At 48.6% G+C, this 16563-nt stretch overlaps 1 protein-coding gene across 1 annotated transcript in view; it reads right to left on the bottom strand.

The window, feature by feature from the left end:
* Positions 1-16563, bottom strand: part of FLT1 (fms related receptor tyrosine kinase 1) — a 159716-nt gene that overhangs the window by 12886 nt on the left and 130267 nt on the right. The window contains exons 18-25 of the mRNA XM_064493239.1: positions 15166-15270; positions 11431-11544; positions 10121-10209; positions 6084-6240; positions 5555-5652; positions 4702-4824; positions 3097-3208; positions 1596-1695 (exon numbers count right to left, since the gene is read on the bottom strand). Of these exons, the coding sequence (XP_064349309.1) occupies positions 1596-1695; positions 3097-3208; positions 4702-4824; positions 5555-5652; positions 6084-6240; positions 10121-10209; positions 11431-11544; positions 15166-15270 (898 nt within the window). The remainder of the gene's footprint in view (positions 1-1595; positions 1696-3096; positions 3209-4701; positions 4825-5554; positions 5653-6083; positions 6241-10120; positions 10210-11430; positions 11545-15165; positions 15271-16563) is intronic.

Raw genomic sequence — 16563 nt, 5'->3', positions numbered from 1 at the left:
AAGTGTTTAAAACAGTGCGACACTTAATAAGCACTAAATAACTGATAAATATTGAATGTTATTATTAATGACTGCAATGATTATTATTACTGTTAGTCATTGAGAACTTGCCCTTGTGATTTTCAGATCATATGAAAAGTGGAAGGAAATACTTAATTCAAAGCATGAGTGGACATATTAGAGAAACATTTCTTCTAAGGAATGTGGGGTAGATTCCTCATTTAACAGCCCTGTGATCTAGGGAGCTCAGTCCCGAGGGCGGCCTTCTAAACCGGAGTCCTCTCTACTTAGCTGACAAGTCACGGTCCTTCTCAGGGGCTTAGTTTCATTACTCATCAAATTCATATGAGAAGCCTGCCTGCCCTGTGAAGCAGGCTGAGATCTTCACATGAGGCCCATGTGAAATACTTAGAAAGCTGTAAAGAGCGAAGTGCCCTCATTTTAAACCAGACCTCCTGGCGTTTGCCCCTCTCCAGCAAGTAAAGAAGCGAGCAGTGGGGAGCTCTCTCTGCGGCCCAGAGGTGGCCCTGGGCCCTGCCTCCAGCGCTTTCCTGGCCAGGACACCACCTACGACTGACAGGAACAGGCCCCTCCTCTCTCCTCTGCCCTCAGGCTGCTCCCTAGCCCTGCCTTTGCGGCCCGAGTCCCCTGTCCTCGTCCTGGGTCTGACCTAGCTTGTCTCTGGACAATGGAGGAGAGACAGAGGCCTTGCACTGTGGCCAAGCCCGCACTTCCTTCATTGCCTCTGACTCCTCCCAAAGGCCATCGCAGGGCTCCCGCCAGGCCCCCACTGTGCAAGTGGTGGTGGGGGGCTCTGCCAGTTCAGGAAATGTGGTGCCGCCTCAGACAGGCCCAAGTCCTTGTCAGCAGCTCCACAAAACTGCCAGCGTCATCACATTCCTGCCCAGGCCCCCGAGTGCAAAACATCCACAAAGCTTTAGGAAGAAAGTATCCGAGAGAAGGAGCAAGCGTCTGCGCAGGGTCCGAGGGGGCCGGCTGGCATCACACAGGGCCTATGGTCCTCCTGGAGTCGCAGGCCGGCGCGGCAGGGGACCACCGCGAGCAGCGGCTCCGGATGGTGCCAAGCAAAGTCCTAAAGCGAGTTTACACGTGTCCTGACATGAGTCTAAACAGTCTCATTCTCCACGTGGGCTGCTGTGGAGCAGGATTACTCCTGTCAGGAGATCCCCTCACCCCCACTCCAGACCAGCCCGCTCAGGTCTCTGGTGTGGGTGGAGGATGGGCAGTGTGGCCCTCCATCCCTGGCTCTGAGCTCGCTGGCTCCCACCTGGTGAGTGAGGACCAGGTCTGGCCTTCAGTTCCTGGGTGGTCTGTTCAGCTGTGCCTGGATTCACACTAGAAGCTGCGTTTCTAACGTCAGTTCCCAGCTAGAGGCCTTGGAGAGTCATGTCAGGGGTCAAGAGAAGACACAGGTAGGGAAGGGTCAAGGATGTGCTGCCCACTTTTGGAAAATACTCCTAGCACAGCTGGGCCCCACAGGGCTACTCAGGGGCATCCCTGAAGACACCTCCCAGGGTGAACAGCACGCCCCTCTCCTGAGGGGCCGGGCAGGGAGTGGTGGAGGCAGGGCTCACATTTCAGGAGTGGCGTATTCCGGGGCTCTCATCCGCATGCCTTCCTTCAGGCGGCTGCAGAAGTCCTCATCCATCTGCACGCCCGGATACGGGGACCCACCTGTACAGGGCAATGTGGGGAAACACAGGGCACGTTAAGGCTGCAGGGCCCGAGAGGCCACGAGAGGCCAATACCGTGTGTATTTCCTCCCCTCAAAGTGATGGTTTAGTAATAAATTCCCAGTGATGGGACTGGATCTCAGAGCACGGGACGGGCCACAGGGAAACCCAGCACATCCTCGCTAGTGGCACACGCTGGATTGCTTGGTGCCGGGTGCCTGATGCCAACATTCCCACGGCTACTCCTGTCTGGTCTGGAGAAAGGGTGTCATCTGAAGGGTTTGGTCCCTCCCCTCTCCCTATGAGGAACTCTAAAGGAATTCCATCATTTAGAGACTCATTCCTTGGGTTAATGAGCTTCTTTTGAAAAAGTCAATGGACTCTGAGGTTACTTGTGGCTCATTCGCACCTCACTGAGAATGATTTTAACTCACTTTCTTGTAAACGGCACACGGCTGGGGGACTGGTTGCTGTGATATGCCCGAGGGAAGGGGGCCTGGAGCCGCAGGACGAGGCTGGGGGTGGGGTGAGCAAGGCCTCCCAGTCTGCTCCGTTCCAGACCTCGAACCTCGGCTATCTGAGCGCTTGTTTGCACTTTCTAGTGATTGCTGCTGGAAGGAAGCAGCTGGGAGGCGTGCAGTGCTGGCACTGTGTCACTGCGGGGCCACTGGGGCCGCCAAGCTGCTTTCAAAGACTGGAAGCCACAGGTGCCTGTCATCGAAAGCAGGGGAATGGTTTTCACACATTACAGGAAACCAGGGATGTTACTGGGTGATTTTTATTTGCTCGGAAAGGCAAATTTTTGGCAAAGTCCAAAAGACTCTTGGCTAGACCCCATGTTTGGGAGGCCTCAGAGCATCAGTGTGTGACTGCAAGCAGATGTGGGCCCTGTGCGCCCGTGTGTGTGTGGGGCCCTGAACAAGGCTTCCAGCCACCCAGAGTGGGTGTTGTTGGAAGCAGAGTAAACACAGCCAGTGTTCCTGCTGTTCATCCTGCATAAGCCAATGTCCAGGGCTGGCTGGGCTAACATCAGAGGCGCTGGTTGAGCTGTGTTTGTTGGGGCCTTCCTGGGAAATTCTGAGGGGAGGGAGGACGCAGGAAAGAAAGAGAAATAGGCATTAGGATATGGATGTTTGAGGAATCAGGGGAAGGGAGCAAAGGACGGGAAGGAGTAGCCAGATGGGCTGAAGGTACATCTGAGTTGAGATTTTGTCCTGGTTCAGCCTTGTTCACATTTGTAGGAACATCTTTTTGGCCCAGGGACACGTGTGTGCACCACTCCTCATCTGAGAGCCTGTGTGGGCTTGCAGTTCTTTTTGATGCTGATCTACCCAAGGGACACTGGGCAGAGGCGGCGCTGCTCCGTGCTGGGCTATTCGATCTCTTCCCTCCCCAGGTTTACCTAAGGAGAAGATTTCCCACAGCAGTACTCCATAAGACCACACGTCACTCTTGGTGCTGTAGATTTTGTCAAAGATGGATTCAGGAGCCATCCACTTCAGAGGAAGTCGAGTCTAGAAAAGGGCAAGGGGGCCTTGAGCAGAAGGACATGCAGACAGAGCACATTCAGCCCAAGCACCCGTGCGGCCACCGCCCAGACGGCGTTCGGCCCATAAGCCATTTCCCAGAGCAGCTGTGGCTTCCTGACATGGAGAAAACTCGTCACACGCACTGTGACACTGCAGCAAGAGGGCCGTGTGCGGCACCAACTTCGGTGACGGCAAGGAGCGTTTCGTCAGCTGTCAGTACATCCTCACTCAGTGGTTGTAAGACATCCTTCTCCCCTAAAAAGCCTGCGCTCCGCAGGGAGACCGAGTGAAGAGCGATCTGAATTAGTAGCTGTCCTGAAAATCGATGGTTTCCAGGAATTGTTCTCAAAAAGGGGGGCTCTGAGAGGCATTCCACTGTAAAAAGATGGCTTCTAAAAGCCATTGAACGGGGGTAGGGAGTAGGCAAAGGTGCTGGAAAGAGGAAGGTGACAGATAATATTTGGGACACCATACGGCTGGTCTTCAAGCAGGAATCCCAGGCGTTAGGCCTTGCTGCTTCAGATGGATGGGAACTGACAGGAAGTATGCGGTGATGCAGAGGCCCGGGGGGAGGCTGAAAGAGATGCAGGTGGACAGAAAGGGAGGACAGACCGACACCCAGGTGGTGCCACCTTTGCAAATTCGGGCTGCAGGGCGAGCTCGTGCGTGTCATCTCCCTTTTGTGAAAAGAGGCTGTGGAGCAGCGGTTCTCAAAGCAGGGTCCTGGGGCCAGCTGGGGCTGAGGCCCCTGGAAAGCTGCTAGAAAGGCACATTCTCAGGTCCCACCCCTGACGGACTGACCCCGTTTAATTAGCTCTCCAGGTGATCTGTGTGCTCGCTCGAGTTTGAGAACCACGACTGTAGAGAGGTCTTCAGAGCCCAGAGACAGACTCAGGCCTTCAGGGTAAAGGCCAGAGAAGAGAGGGGACACAGAGGTCACCCACAAAACTGAAAATAATACTCTGTCCAGAAGCAGGCGGGGAGGAGAGGCCAGGGGAGCCAGCAGAGACGCTGAGCAGGGCAGGCAGACGGGGAGGGGCGCCGCTTCCTTCCTTGCGAGATCACATTGATGCCCTCCCCACCCTTTCCTGAGAGGCACACCTGCTGAATCCATCACCCAGGTTTATTTGAGGGGACGAGTCCAGGCTGTTCTTTCCAGCAGCACAGGAAACTCCCACAGAGGTCAAAGGAGGGGATGACACGGTCTCACCAGGGCCCCCTGAACAGCGCACAGGTGCCCAGAGGACGGAACCAAGCCAGGACCAGGGGAAGAGCAGGGCGAGGAGACAGTGGCCTCTCTGAGCCCCAAGCAGGAGCTCTCTGTACACAGCCCATCTGGACTGCTTGTCTTCACAGAAAGCACATGATGGTTTTCAGGGCCCTCTGCCAAGGAAGTGTAAATATTTACCAAGGGCTTCGGTCTGTGGTTTAGAAATGACAGGGCATAAAGAAGGCAAATAAACATCAAACTGACTTACATCGCCTTTCCTCACATAATCGGGGTTCTTATAAATATCCCGGGCAAGGCCAAAATCGCAAATCTTCACCACATTGTTCTCAGATAAAAGAATATTTCTTGCGGCCAGGTCCCGATGAATGCACTGTAAGAAAGCAGTTGCATAATCAGTGCATTTCCTTAATCTCATCGACTGGTTTCCTGTGTCTTCTCGGTGCTGTTCTTCTTAATTCTAGGATCCATTTCACCTGCTTCCTTTCCATGAAGGGAGCAGCTCCCGATGGGCGTGCAGTCACCACAGACCTGAAGCACTTCTTGTCAAACACAGACCCTTCGAGGCCCCAAAGTCAAGAAATGCCCTGACTCCCCTTTGCTACTGTTTCGCAGGACAGCGTCCTAGTAAACAAAGTGGGCAGTCAGGTTCTCCCAGGGAGCACAACTTCCCACAGCCTTTTATTCTAAGCTGCTGAGACCAGATCACGATGCAGCTGCGTTTCCTGGGAGGACCCCGCATGAATGTAGTAATAGACACGCTCCTGCGAAGTCGGGTACTCTGAGATTCTGGCCAGTTTTGAAAACAGCCAAATGACAGTGCGGACGGAGCACGGATGTCAGGTTTCTCTCTGCTGAAACCCAGCGAGCTTTTCTCCTGGAATTAAGTGCTACACGCTGGTCCCCAAGACTCATTGTTCTCAAAACTCTCCACTCACATCAGGACAAACCAAGGCATGTGTGGTGATGGTCACTCTACATTCTAAGGACATAAATGTAAGTGAGTATGAGGAAAAGTGTATTTATAGCAAAGATGTATGTTTGTGTGAATACCCACAAGTCCAGGCCTGGCTGAGAAATAAACAGTGGAGAGTGAGGCTGACCTTTCTAGAAGACAAAAACTCCATGCCTCTGGCCACTTGAAAACTGTAAGAAATCAGATCTTCCATCGTGATGGGCTGCTTGTAGAAATCGTCAGGATCTGGAAAGCATTAAAAACTGTAACTGTTTGTAATGGCTCACGCTAGTCCACCAAATCCCAGGTTATTGGAACAATGTTAGCAAAACATAAAACAAACCAACAAGTAGACCAGAGTTCATTTTCAAGAGCATTTGAGTTTCAACATGAGTATCAGAGATTTTTCCAGGCCTCTAGCCCATTTTATCCAGGCATGGGGGTGGGGGGGTGATTCGTTAAGACAAAAAGGCCCAAGGGGAGACAGTTGTACAGTTCCTTGTCAGAATTAGTAACTCTGTAAATAATCTAAATCCACATCTTATCTCCCCAGGACATTACCCTTCGAGTCTCCCACGGATGTTTATTAAGGTGATAAATAAGAAAAAAATTTCAGAGATGCACAGTATGTTGTAAAAATATCTCAGACTGTAGGACAGGAAGGAATTAATACCTACCCTCCTCTTCCTCAACATCACTCAGACTTTTATCTTCCTGGAACCCGGAGCTTGCGAAGCTCTCGCTGCTGGTGACACTGTCTAGTCTTTGTTTCTTGTCTTGCTCCAGGTCCGGCTCCATTTTTTCTTTCTTAGGCTCCATGTGTAATGCTGCATCCTTTGAGTAGACCAAGAAAGACACAGATGAAGGGGACAGAACAGCAATGGGGAAACCAGTCCCTCAGGCTGGCGATCACTGGAGTTGGGAGAATGTCACCCGACAACATAGACAGTAAATTAGTAGCAGGGGCCCCACAGTGGCCAGGTGGCTGGCTGCTCTGGGGCTGTGGGTCTGTCCTGCTCTTGACGGGGCTTCTAGGCAGCATCGCAGGTAGGATAAGGGAGTATTCACAGCAGCTGGTGCTTACTGAGAGCCTGCTCTGTGTGAGCCAGTATCCTAAGCATCTTAGGGGCATTTTCTCATTTAATCTTTCCAACAATGTTATGAAGTTGTTCTTGCTTATACATGAAAATAGGTTCAGAGAAATCAAGTAATCAAAGTCACATGCAGATAGTAAATGGCAGAGCTTGAACCTAGGTTTGGCCAGCCCTAGTCTATGCACTTGAGAACTTTTCCGAATGGTGTGCCGTCTGTGAAAGGTGATCTGGAGCGCTGGAACAGGAGCCTCACTGGTGCTGGGGCTTCACTTTGTAACCCTGATGAGGAGTCATCAGGGAAGGCTGCAGTTGTCAATTTCTCTGGTTTCGTTTCTTTTTCTCCCCTCCATTCAAAACAGAGGTACAGTTTGATCCTAACAAGGGTAGAAAAGGCCTTTCATCCTGAACTGGGCGCCCAAACCCTGGCGTGTACCTGGGCCCTTTCATTAACCATGTTATCTTGGGCAAACCACCTTCCTTTTCTGGATTTCTTTTTCCTCGTCTGAAAAGCTCGATCATCTTTTTTTTTTTTTTAAATCTGTATGTCCAGGGAAGGAGCTGTTGATTCTGGATGGAACCAGAGAAGACCTGAATCACCTTTGGTACTTCATCTAATAGCTGTGACACGGAAACAGCACTCCCAGGGGCTTCATGACTCGACATGTACCTAGGTCCACTAGGAGGCAGCACCAAACAGGTGCTGAGAGGGACTGGGGTTCAGTGGTGTCCCTTGGTCTACCTGTGTGGTGTGGCAGTGCTAAGGTTAAGCAGGCTTGCACCTGACCCTGGCTTTTCTCTGAAGTGTCACAGAGCGGGGTGATCCGTCCACCAGAGGGCGCAGTGGGAGCAAGCAGAGACCGAGAAGGGTGCTTCTGCCCCATAAACCCTCAAAGTGTGGAGGGTCCCAGGCTCCTGTCCCTGCAGAGACCTTCCTGGGCTGCAGAAGGGGAGGGAGGCCTCAGAGTGAACACCCGCCGCCACCCAGGTAACCCACCTGAGAACAGATAGTGTAACTCTCGGTTATTGTATCTCCCTGAGGCAGTTAGATTTGATTCTGCTCAGTTGGGCACGGAAATTTTATTTTCCAAAAGACCCTTCCCAGGACAGAAGGCAGCAGGGAAAAGTGCTGGCAGAGGTGATGGGGTGAAAAGGGCTCCCGGGCCCACTCTGCGTTCCCTGGGCAGCCTTCTTCCTCCTCCTTGCAAAATTCACAGCCTGGGGTGTGACTCCAAGGACCATAACTCACACTCCCCCACCCCCTTCCCGACCCCCAAGCAATGGTATACCGAGCTTTGCTTATTGGTAACTGTCTCTGGTAAATAAAGGTTGATTTACTAAACTTTCAGGACTCTGACAGAATACAGTGAATTTATTACAAATAATATTCAAAGATCCTAGTGAGTTTATGTGGAAAATGAAATATCCCGTTTCTACTTAGCCTTTTGGTTTTTCCTTCACCTTCTCTTTATATTACTTGAGGTTCCAAGTATGAAATACAGCCATGTGTTTTCCACGAAAACACTAAGCTCCACCAACAGGGAGGCGAATCATTAAATATAGCCAGAGAAGGAAGCAAGCTCTTCAAAACAAAGGACGCACGAACCCAAACGTTCCATCCTGCCCAGGTCCCTGGGGTATCCTGCTGGCTTAGTTCTTCCTGAAGCCAGCCCAGGATTTCAGGACTGGAGAGAATTTGTACTGCTCTCAGCTCAGGGCACCACTTTCCAGTTTTTCTTAGGTTTTTTCTTCTCCTTATCCAGTGTAGTGCATGGAAAAAGCATTGAAGGGGAATCAAGAGAGCTGGGTTCTTTCTCCCTGACTTCACCTCTTGCTAAGTGTGCATTCTTAAGCCAATCACTTGACTTTTCTATAATGTGAGTGCGAATGAGCTGATCACAGAGGTCCCTTTCTGCTTCAGATTCTAATTATTAGCGGCCATGGTTTAAAATTGGGGAAAATACGTTCTTGCATCTGTGTTGCCAGTATGGTGGGTCACCTGTGTCTCCGGCTGGATCAAAGTCTGAGAGCTGAGAGAATGGGCCAGCTGTCTAGTGGTTCTTATTTGTGTGAAGAATCTTGCCCGCATGACAGAGATGGGCATCGTTCTTGGACGCCATATACTTTATCCGTCATACAGCTCATAGAGATGAGTGGCATTTAGCTGGACTGACCCAAATTTTCTATCTCAGTGGGGCAATAATGATGACGATAGTTCACATTTATTGAGTGATTAATGGAATCTGACTCAACAATTCCATGAGGTGGGTTCTATTCTTACCTGCATTTAATAAATGAGGAAACTGAAACTTAGGGAGATGGAGTAACTTGCCCAAGGTCCCAGATTTCATGAGTAGTACAGACAGGATTTAAACCCAGGAAATCTGATTCCGAAGTCTGAATGCTTAACCACCACACTACATGGACTTACCACCTACACTGCTGATTATAGGTTAATCATGTCAAATCACTGTCTCCAGAGCTTCCCTAGTCCAGAGAAGGGCACAACATTGGTGAGGTAGGTCACACTGGCAAAGCTTTATTAAAGTCCTTCTCCTCCATTCAGTAATTTCTTTTAAACTTTGTTTGCCTTAGGACTTGGACCCATGTGTTCCTTTAATTGCACAGCCTTATTTTAGTGGATAAGGCTGGTTCAGTGTGTGTATAGGGGTGACATGGGTGGGGAGGGTGTTGGGGGAGAGGGAGAAAGGGTAATTGGAAGGGAAGGCAATGATTTCTCTGACCCCATCACTGGTCTGTTGATTGAGTCTTTAATAAATGGAAACAATTATACTTGCAATCATCTTTTAAGAAACGAGTGACTGATTTGTGCACGTCTAAGAGTGTGCGTGTGTGTATATATATATATATAAAGATAAATTTATCAAGATGACTTGATAGGTATTCAGGTGGATGGCTAGTAAATTTTAATCCATAATTGTCACTGCATACAGTAGGATCAAATATTCTCTGTGCTGTACACAAAAAGAGTATGATATATTAGCATGGAAAGAAAAGAATTTTTTAAAAGGAAAAAGCAGAGATTGTGTTTTAAGCTGTCATTAATAGTGTTGACTGAAAAGGAAAAAAAAGCACAGTGTAAAAGCTGAGTCGAGTTTATTCAGTGTCTTTCTGAGGACAATAGCCCGGGAGACAGCCTCTCAGAAACTGGGTTGATGAGGTAGGGGGAGGTCAGTATGTCTGAGATTTCGGCAAAGAGGGTAAGTACAACCAGACACACATCTTATGCGTCACAGTCACAGGAAACAGATATCTTAGTTAATGGTTTTAGGGCTTTTCTAAGTATGGGAAGATGCAGGAATCCAGGTTCATAAAAAAAAATTTTCATGAAAATACCTAAATATATCTGAAGGCCTGTCCCGCCAGTTTTCCCAGAGCAGAGTGTCCCATTCCTAATCTCCTCCCTGAACTCCTTTCGGGGTGTGTTAAAGGTTACCGACGGCAGCGGTGAGTGACTCAGCCCTCGTAGAGCCGGGCGATAGCTAGCGACATTCGTTTTGAGTTGGCAGTGGAAAAATATAGGTTTCCCTTGCTTTATGCTGCTACAGCCTAAATAGAAACTCACTGCTGTCTTTACAAACCTCCAACCCTCAGTTCCTTACCTTGTTGAGAAAGAACAAGGCCCGTTTGCTCTTGAGGTAGTTGGATAGATTTCCATACTTGCAGTACTCCACGATCACCATCAGAGGCCCTGCAGTAAAACAGCACATGCTCAGTCACATAGAGCCGGCCAGCCATCTGCCAGCCTTCAGTGGGCCTGAGACACCTCCATCCAACTTGCCTTTATATTAGCGGGGTCTGGGAGATGCAACTTAGGGGTGAGAGATTTCTTTCAGTTGAATCTGAGTAGGGGTTTGAAAAATACAAAAGGAACAGGAGACACTTGGGGGATGGGGAAGAAGCAGAAAAAAGAGGAGAAGAAGAGACAAAAGACTCTGGGGAGGGGAAGGGCCATGGTCAGGGCTCTACCTGTAACTAACTGCCAGCCACCGTCTCCGCCTGTGAGCCACAGGACACTGTCACAGCACCCCGCCCCCTTCTGGTCCTACTGGCCTGACTGTCCCCATCAGCACAGCAACCTGAGGGTGTCTGCACAGAGATTGCCCTGGGGCTTTGGAAAGGCTAAAGCAGGGGTCGGCAAACTTTCTTGCAAAGGGAGAGAGGGTAAATATTTAAAACCGTCAATCTAAGCTCACAGGCTGGCCAGCCATCGTTTGCGGACCCCTGGGCTAAAGTAGCAAGGTGTTCAGGAAGGAAGAAAAACTCGGGACTGCACTGCGGATCCCCAGGGAGCCCTGAAAGATTCCGTTGCCTCATCTGTCCCCTCTGATGAGGCCCGCGGTGAAGAAAAACTTCCGGTTCCAGGTTAAAGAGGAAGTGCCCTCACAGAAGCTCCCAAGGGCCCTGCCCTAGGGCATGCTGGGAGTGCTAACCTTGCCCTATGAGGGAGGAGGGAATGGTCTTCAAGTCCTCAGTCGTAACCACAGCTCTGTTCCTGCACTTGCCCCAGTGGTTGAGGCCTGGGAAGGTGCTGTCCCCACACCACCTCCTCCTAGGATCCTACCAGGATTGATTCCTTTCTCCAGATGAAGCTTCAAGGAGTGCTCATCCTTTTATGCCTTTACCTCAGCCCCGTTCATACTCCTTCCAAGTCATCCTGAGAAAAATGCCCTCCACTTGACCTCGGGCCTGTGGAAGGAGGTCTAAGAGGGCGTCCTTCGGTTCAGAGCCTTTAAGTTAAGTGTACATATAAGGAAGGCATTTCCAGGATGGGAGCACCTTCCATAATCGAACAGGCTGCTCCCTCTGGGCTGTTGCGGGGCCATCTTCCAGGAGATGAGGAGGAGCTGAGGGACGGGGAGCTGCCCCTGGCGTGTGAATGGGGGAGCAGGGGCCCTCCCTTCCCATTTACCTCCTTGCTTGGTACAGGCTCCCAGCAGGTTGACGACATTCAGATGGTGGCCGATGTGGGTCAGGATCTTGAGCTCGGTCATCAGAGCTTTGTACTCGCTGGCCGTGGCCCCCTCTGTGTAAGGAGCAAGGGAGAGTCAGGGCGACAGGGCAATGGGGCTCTTCCTCTGGGGCGGCCCTCCTGCCCGCCAGGTTTGCCACTGCTCAGCCGTTACTGCATTCACTTCCCCACATTCTGCAGAAAGGCCAAGCCTCCAGCCTATTTTTATTCCCCATCCTCTTGAGCCAACATCCTCTTGATTACAGTGAGGCCCAGAGCGGTAGGGGGGTTCGCCATTGGACGTTTCCTCTTGGTGGCCCTGGTGGTCCTGTTCAGTAACGCACTGACTCAGAGCTGGGCACCTCATGGGAACGCCTTCCAAAGGCTTCCTACCCTCGGAACCAGAGCCAGCAAGAACCTTCCAGGTGGGGATGCACCCACACCTCACGTCTTTCGCACTTTTCCCCTTTGGAGAGTTACCGAGGAGGAGCGAGAGGGGGCCTGCAAGAGCGGAATGGCCGCTTGTGTAAACATCTTTGCCGTATGTTATTTTCTCCTATAACCTTTTCCTCCCAGCAGCCTGCAGGGTTATCTCGAGTCGGGAGAATGCATACGCATCTGACTTCAGCTTCGTTCTTGGAGATAAACAGTATCAGTCTGAGACTCAGCAGAGCCTAAAGCCTGAATTAAGTTTGTTCTGTCTGTTTTTATTGGTTACTGTCTAAGGCATTTAAAAATGTAAATTATGTTTAGAAGTTTAAAAAAAAAAGGTCATATAAGCTTGCTGTAAAGTATTTCAACAATATGAAGTTTATCAAGTAAAAAGTGAAAGCCACTTCAACCTGCTTAGAAGTAACCACAGTTAGTCATTTGCAGTTGCAGACCTTTCTCCATGCATTTATAAATATATACCCAATCAAAGGTCCTTTTTGTTTGTTTACATAAATGGGATTATATATATACATACATATATATTTTTTTTAATTTGCTTTTCCCTTCTTTGAAAAATTTTTCTAATTGAAGTATAGTTGATTTGCAATGTGTGTTAGTTTCAGGTGATTTCCCTCTTTTTAATACATCATAGACTTTTCCCATTTTTAAAAATTGATTAACGGCATTCCTGACATTTAGACTGTCTACGGTTTTGTTTTGTTTTTGCCATTACAAATATACTGTAATAGACAGCCTGTGACCTTTGTGCTCATGTGCAAGTGTTCTGCAGGAGAGTCCTGGAAGTGGGTTGAAGGATGTGCATTTAACATTGTGGTAGACACCGACATGGGGTTTCATAAGCACAAATCACTTTTTAATAATAACCAGAGAAACTCTAGAAACCTCCCAGTGGGGTTGGGATTGGCTCACAGTAGATGCTCAACAAATATTTGTTAGACAAATAAACAACATGATGACTCTTCTCATTCCAGACATGGGCTTAAGGCCCAAAAAGGTTAAAGGTTTTACTCCAAGGGCACTTCGAAAGAGCTTCTGACTTATGGCCTTTGCTTGACATTCTGCCTTTCTAATTTCTCCCAGAAACAGATGGCTGACCAATTTAAACAAGAAAGCTTGAATGAAAATAGTTTTTTTTAGGAATTTTATATAATGAGTGATTTAGCAATCTTTTTCAATCAAGGCTGATGGCTTTTAAAAAAAAGTAAGCATTTATAAAGCTATTACACACACTCTTTCTATATTGCATAGACCAGATTCTCCAGGGCTTTAATAAAAACAAAAACAAAAACAACTCAGGTCAGAATATCCCCCCCTCAAACTCATCCATCCTTCCATGCATTTATGCCCCTTTTAGCACAGGGGGAAAACCAGGTTCTTTTGTTCAGACTGTCCCATTTATGGGCAGGGTCATAGGTATTATCTTAGGCCCACAATCGACAAACACAGGCAGCAGACTTGCCTCGCCTAGAGATGGTCTAAGTAAGCAAGCAAGCAGGGAGGCGCAGCAAGCCAAGGAAGCAGGTGCTTCCAGGGTGAGTTTTGACTTCTCTCGAGGCTGGGTGTAGCTTGCCTCCAGAATGCAGGCAGGATCCTTTGTAGGATTTTGGAGCGATGGGTCATTTCCAGGAGGCCGGGCCTCTGCAACCTCTCTGTAGTGTTGAGGCTGGGGGTGGGGTGGGGAAGAGCTTGCCCTCAAAGCTGCAAGCCTTGCACTCAGACCTCCCTTCCGCACTGGAGAGCTGTGTGGCCTTGCAGAGGCTGCTTAACCTTCCTGGGCCACGTGTCTTCACCTGCAAGCTGGGTTAGTAGCATCTACCGCCAAAGGCTTAGACAGAACAGGAAGGAAAGTGGCGATCTCATGTGGTCTGCATTAGAGTATCTCGTCTAGGGGGAGGGTACAGCCCAGTGGTAGGGCGCGTGCTTAGAGTGCATGAGGTCTTGGGGTCAATCCCCAGTACCTCCACCAACAGAAAAATAAAAAAGTGCTTAGTCTGGTGCTTTCTCCCACAGAAGACATACTGATGCCTCTTCTCTTCAGAACCTGGGGTGGGGCGTACAGGGTGAGGTGCTGGAAAGCAGGTCTGCTTCCAGAAACGCCCACCATTGTCTGGACAGGCCACCTCAAACAAGTGCAGATTCGTGGAGGTGAAACTCCTTTCCTGGCTACTCTCAGAGTAGGACTGTCGGGCTCTTTGTAAAGTTTTAGCAGAGCCTTCACTTGACAGCCTTTTGAAGTGGAAAACATCACTGTATGGGACTTTTTGCAGGGATGGTGTCCGTGCTGGACAAAGACGAAGACTGAAGTCTCCCTGGGCAGGTGGCCCTTTGTCCTGCAGTCTTTGTTGCCTGCTTAGTTGGGTGTATAGCTCCCCACTCCCCTCCCCCAAAATCCCGTGGCGGTTTCTTGGAGACTTTGGAAAGCTATAAACTGCCCTTTGGGTTCTTAGTCTAGTTTCTTTTTTGGTTTTGGAACCTTAAAACACGTTGAAGTAACATGACAGTTTAATCACAATGAAGAAATGAAGTCCTGTCTACCCTTTAAAGGACCTAGGAGTCTTTGAGATGTTTGGTTTACACAATCTTCAGTGATTTTCATTTTCACTCTGTGTTAGGATGTGGTTGTAAATCACCATGTGGTTTGGCTCCACCTCCCAGTGCTTCACAAAGTGGTGGTATCTTCAACATTAGAAAATTTTTTTAAAAATTGAAGTATAGTTGGTTTATGATGTGTCAATTTCTGGTGTACAGGTTTTGTTTTGTTTTCTAAAGAGGAAATGTTTAATGGGCGGTACTTGACAGTATAAAATAGCTTGAGGTTCTGATCAAGTCAATTGTCCCAGCTTCATAGTTTTACTTTATAATTAGGTCCAGACCCAGCTAAGCCTTTGAGATTTGTGATGGACAGCTAAGTTTCCACGATAACGTCACTGTGGATCATTCCAAGATTTTGAAACTGTGGTTACAGTGGACTTAAGGCCCTGGATGAGATGCGGTGGGAGAAAGGTCTTTGAGATGACCAGTCATTTTCCCAGGGACAGGGCTGGGTTTCATTACCAGGTCTATTCTGAGCTCTTGCTGGCCCAATCTCAAGCCGCTGAGGTAGAGGGACTTCTAGCAAAAGAAAGTTACGTGGCCAGAGCAGAGCGAGCTTCTGTCTGCTCCTAGGCCAGCTCCGGATCCAACATGCACCAACATTTAGGGAACATAATGGGTGAGTCGAAAGCCAGACTACAGCATCCATACCTTTCAGCATTTTTACAGCCACAGTCCGGCACGTGGGGGATTTCTTAATGCCAAAAGCCGATGCTTGAACCACTTTTCCAAAAGCCCCTCTTCCGAGCGATTTGCCTACAATGAAAAGGAGAAATTGGTTTGTTTGCCAAGCCAGCAGGATGAGTTTATGTCTTTTTTCAGAAGGAAGGGCCCTTTTCCCTGTGTATGTTTGTGTGGCATGTAGCTTTCAGTGGAATCTCCAATGAACTGACTCCAAGAGTGGGAAGTAAGGGCCACATTTCTGGGGTATCTTCCTTCCAGCTCTGTGCTTCTGAGTTGCCTTCGTCCTTCACCGCTAAGCTAAGCCCCTAGAAAGGATTTGGTGCAGGTAGATGGCCTGTTTCCTCTTTTACAAAGCCCTTCTTTGGGGGAGAGGCTACCAAATCCTGGGTGGTCTCTTCCATTGTTTAATAACATCATTACTGCAAAAAATTTTCCTGTGTTTAAACTAAGCCCCCTTTCTTGCCACTTAAGGTTATTTCTTCTGATCTGTTTTCAGCAGGAGGGAAGAAACTGGGAAGGGTGGTCACTGCTGTTGGCTATAATAATGCATCAGAGCTACCAAAAAATCAGGGTTGTTTCTCAGACGTCCTTGCCAGGCAAAATATTCTCAGTATTTCTAACGCATCTTTACATGATGATTACAAATCTTCAGGGTTCAGTACACGGGCCTATCAACCACTGGTAGTAATTTGTTTCAACCACAGAGAAGTGTACAGCATAGTGATTCAGATATATTTATATATTCCTTTTTGTATTCTTTTTCATTGTAGGCTATTATAAGGTATTGAATATAGTTCCCTGTGCTGTACAGTAGGACCTTGTTATTCATCTGTGGGCTGGTCTTACAAGAGGCAGCACCAGTCCAGGCAACATCCACTTGCCAAATTCCAGACTCTGTGTTTCCCACATTAGATAACTCTGACTTTGTTTTCTAATAGGAAGATGCAAGGTCAGACGTTATCCCAACTTCTGGGATAAATTTATAGGAGCTGAATTCTCTCCCAGGTTTAGTAAGGCATCATTAATAAAACAGATTTCTTTAATACTGGGTTTCAGGAATTTCCATGGTAGCAACACCTTTGACCCAACCTCCAACTCGATTATCCATCAGGTGCTATCAGCTCTGTCTTCTCTCAGCAGGGCTGCTAGTTGTAACCTATGGAGGACGTTCAGCTGCAGTAAGAAGCCGTTTGCTTGGTGTATTTCTCTCCATTTATAACCCACTGTAACTCTGCCCTCAGCCCAGCTTTTTCTCCTCATCCATCCAGACATAATTTTGGTTACTTTCACTTGCCAGACATCACTTTGGTTTACTTTCTGTCGTTTATTTGGCTTAAAAAAAAACACATTTTGGGCCTTTCTGCT

Source organism: Camelus dromedarius, chromosome 13 (assembly GCF_036321535.1).
Source record: "Camelus dromedarius isolate mCamDro1 chromosome 13, mCamDro1.pat, whole genome shotgun sequence".
In the NCBI taxonomy this organism is placed as follows: Eukaryota; Metazoa; Chordata; class Mammalia; order Artiodactyla; family Camelidae; genus Camelus; species Camelus dromedarius.
The sequence above is the reverse complement of the archived record's forward strand: the minus strand, read 5'-3'. Positions and strand labels throughout refer to the sequence as shown.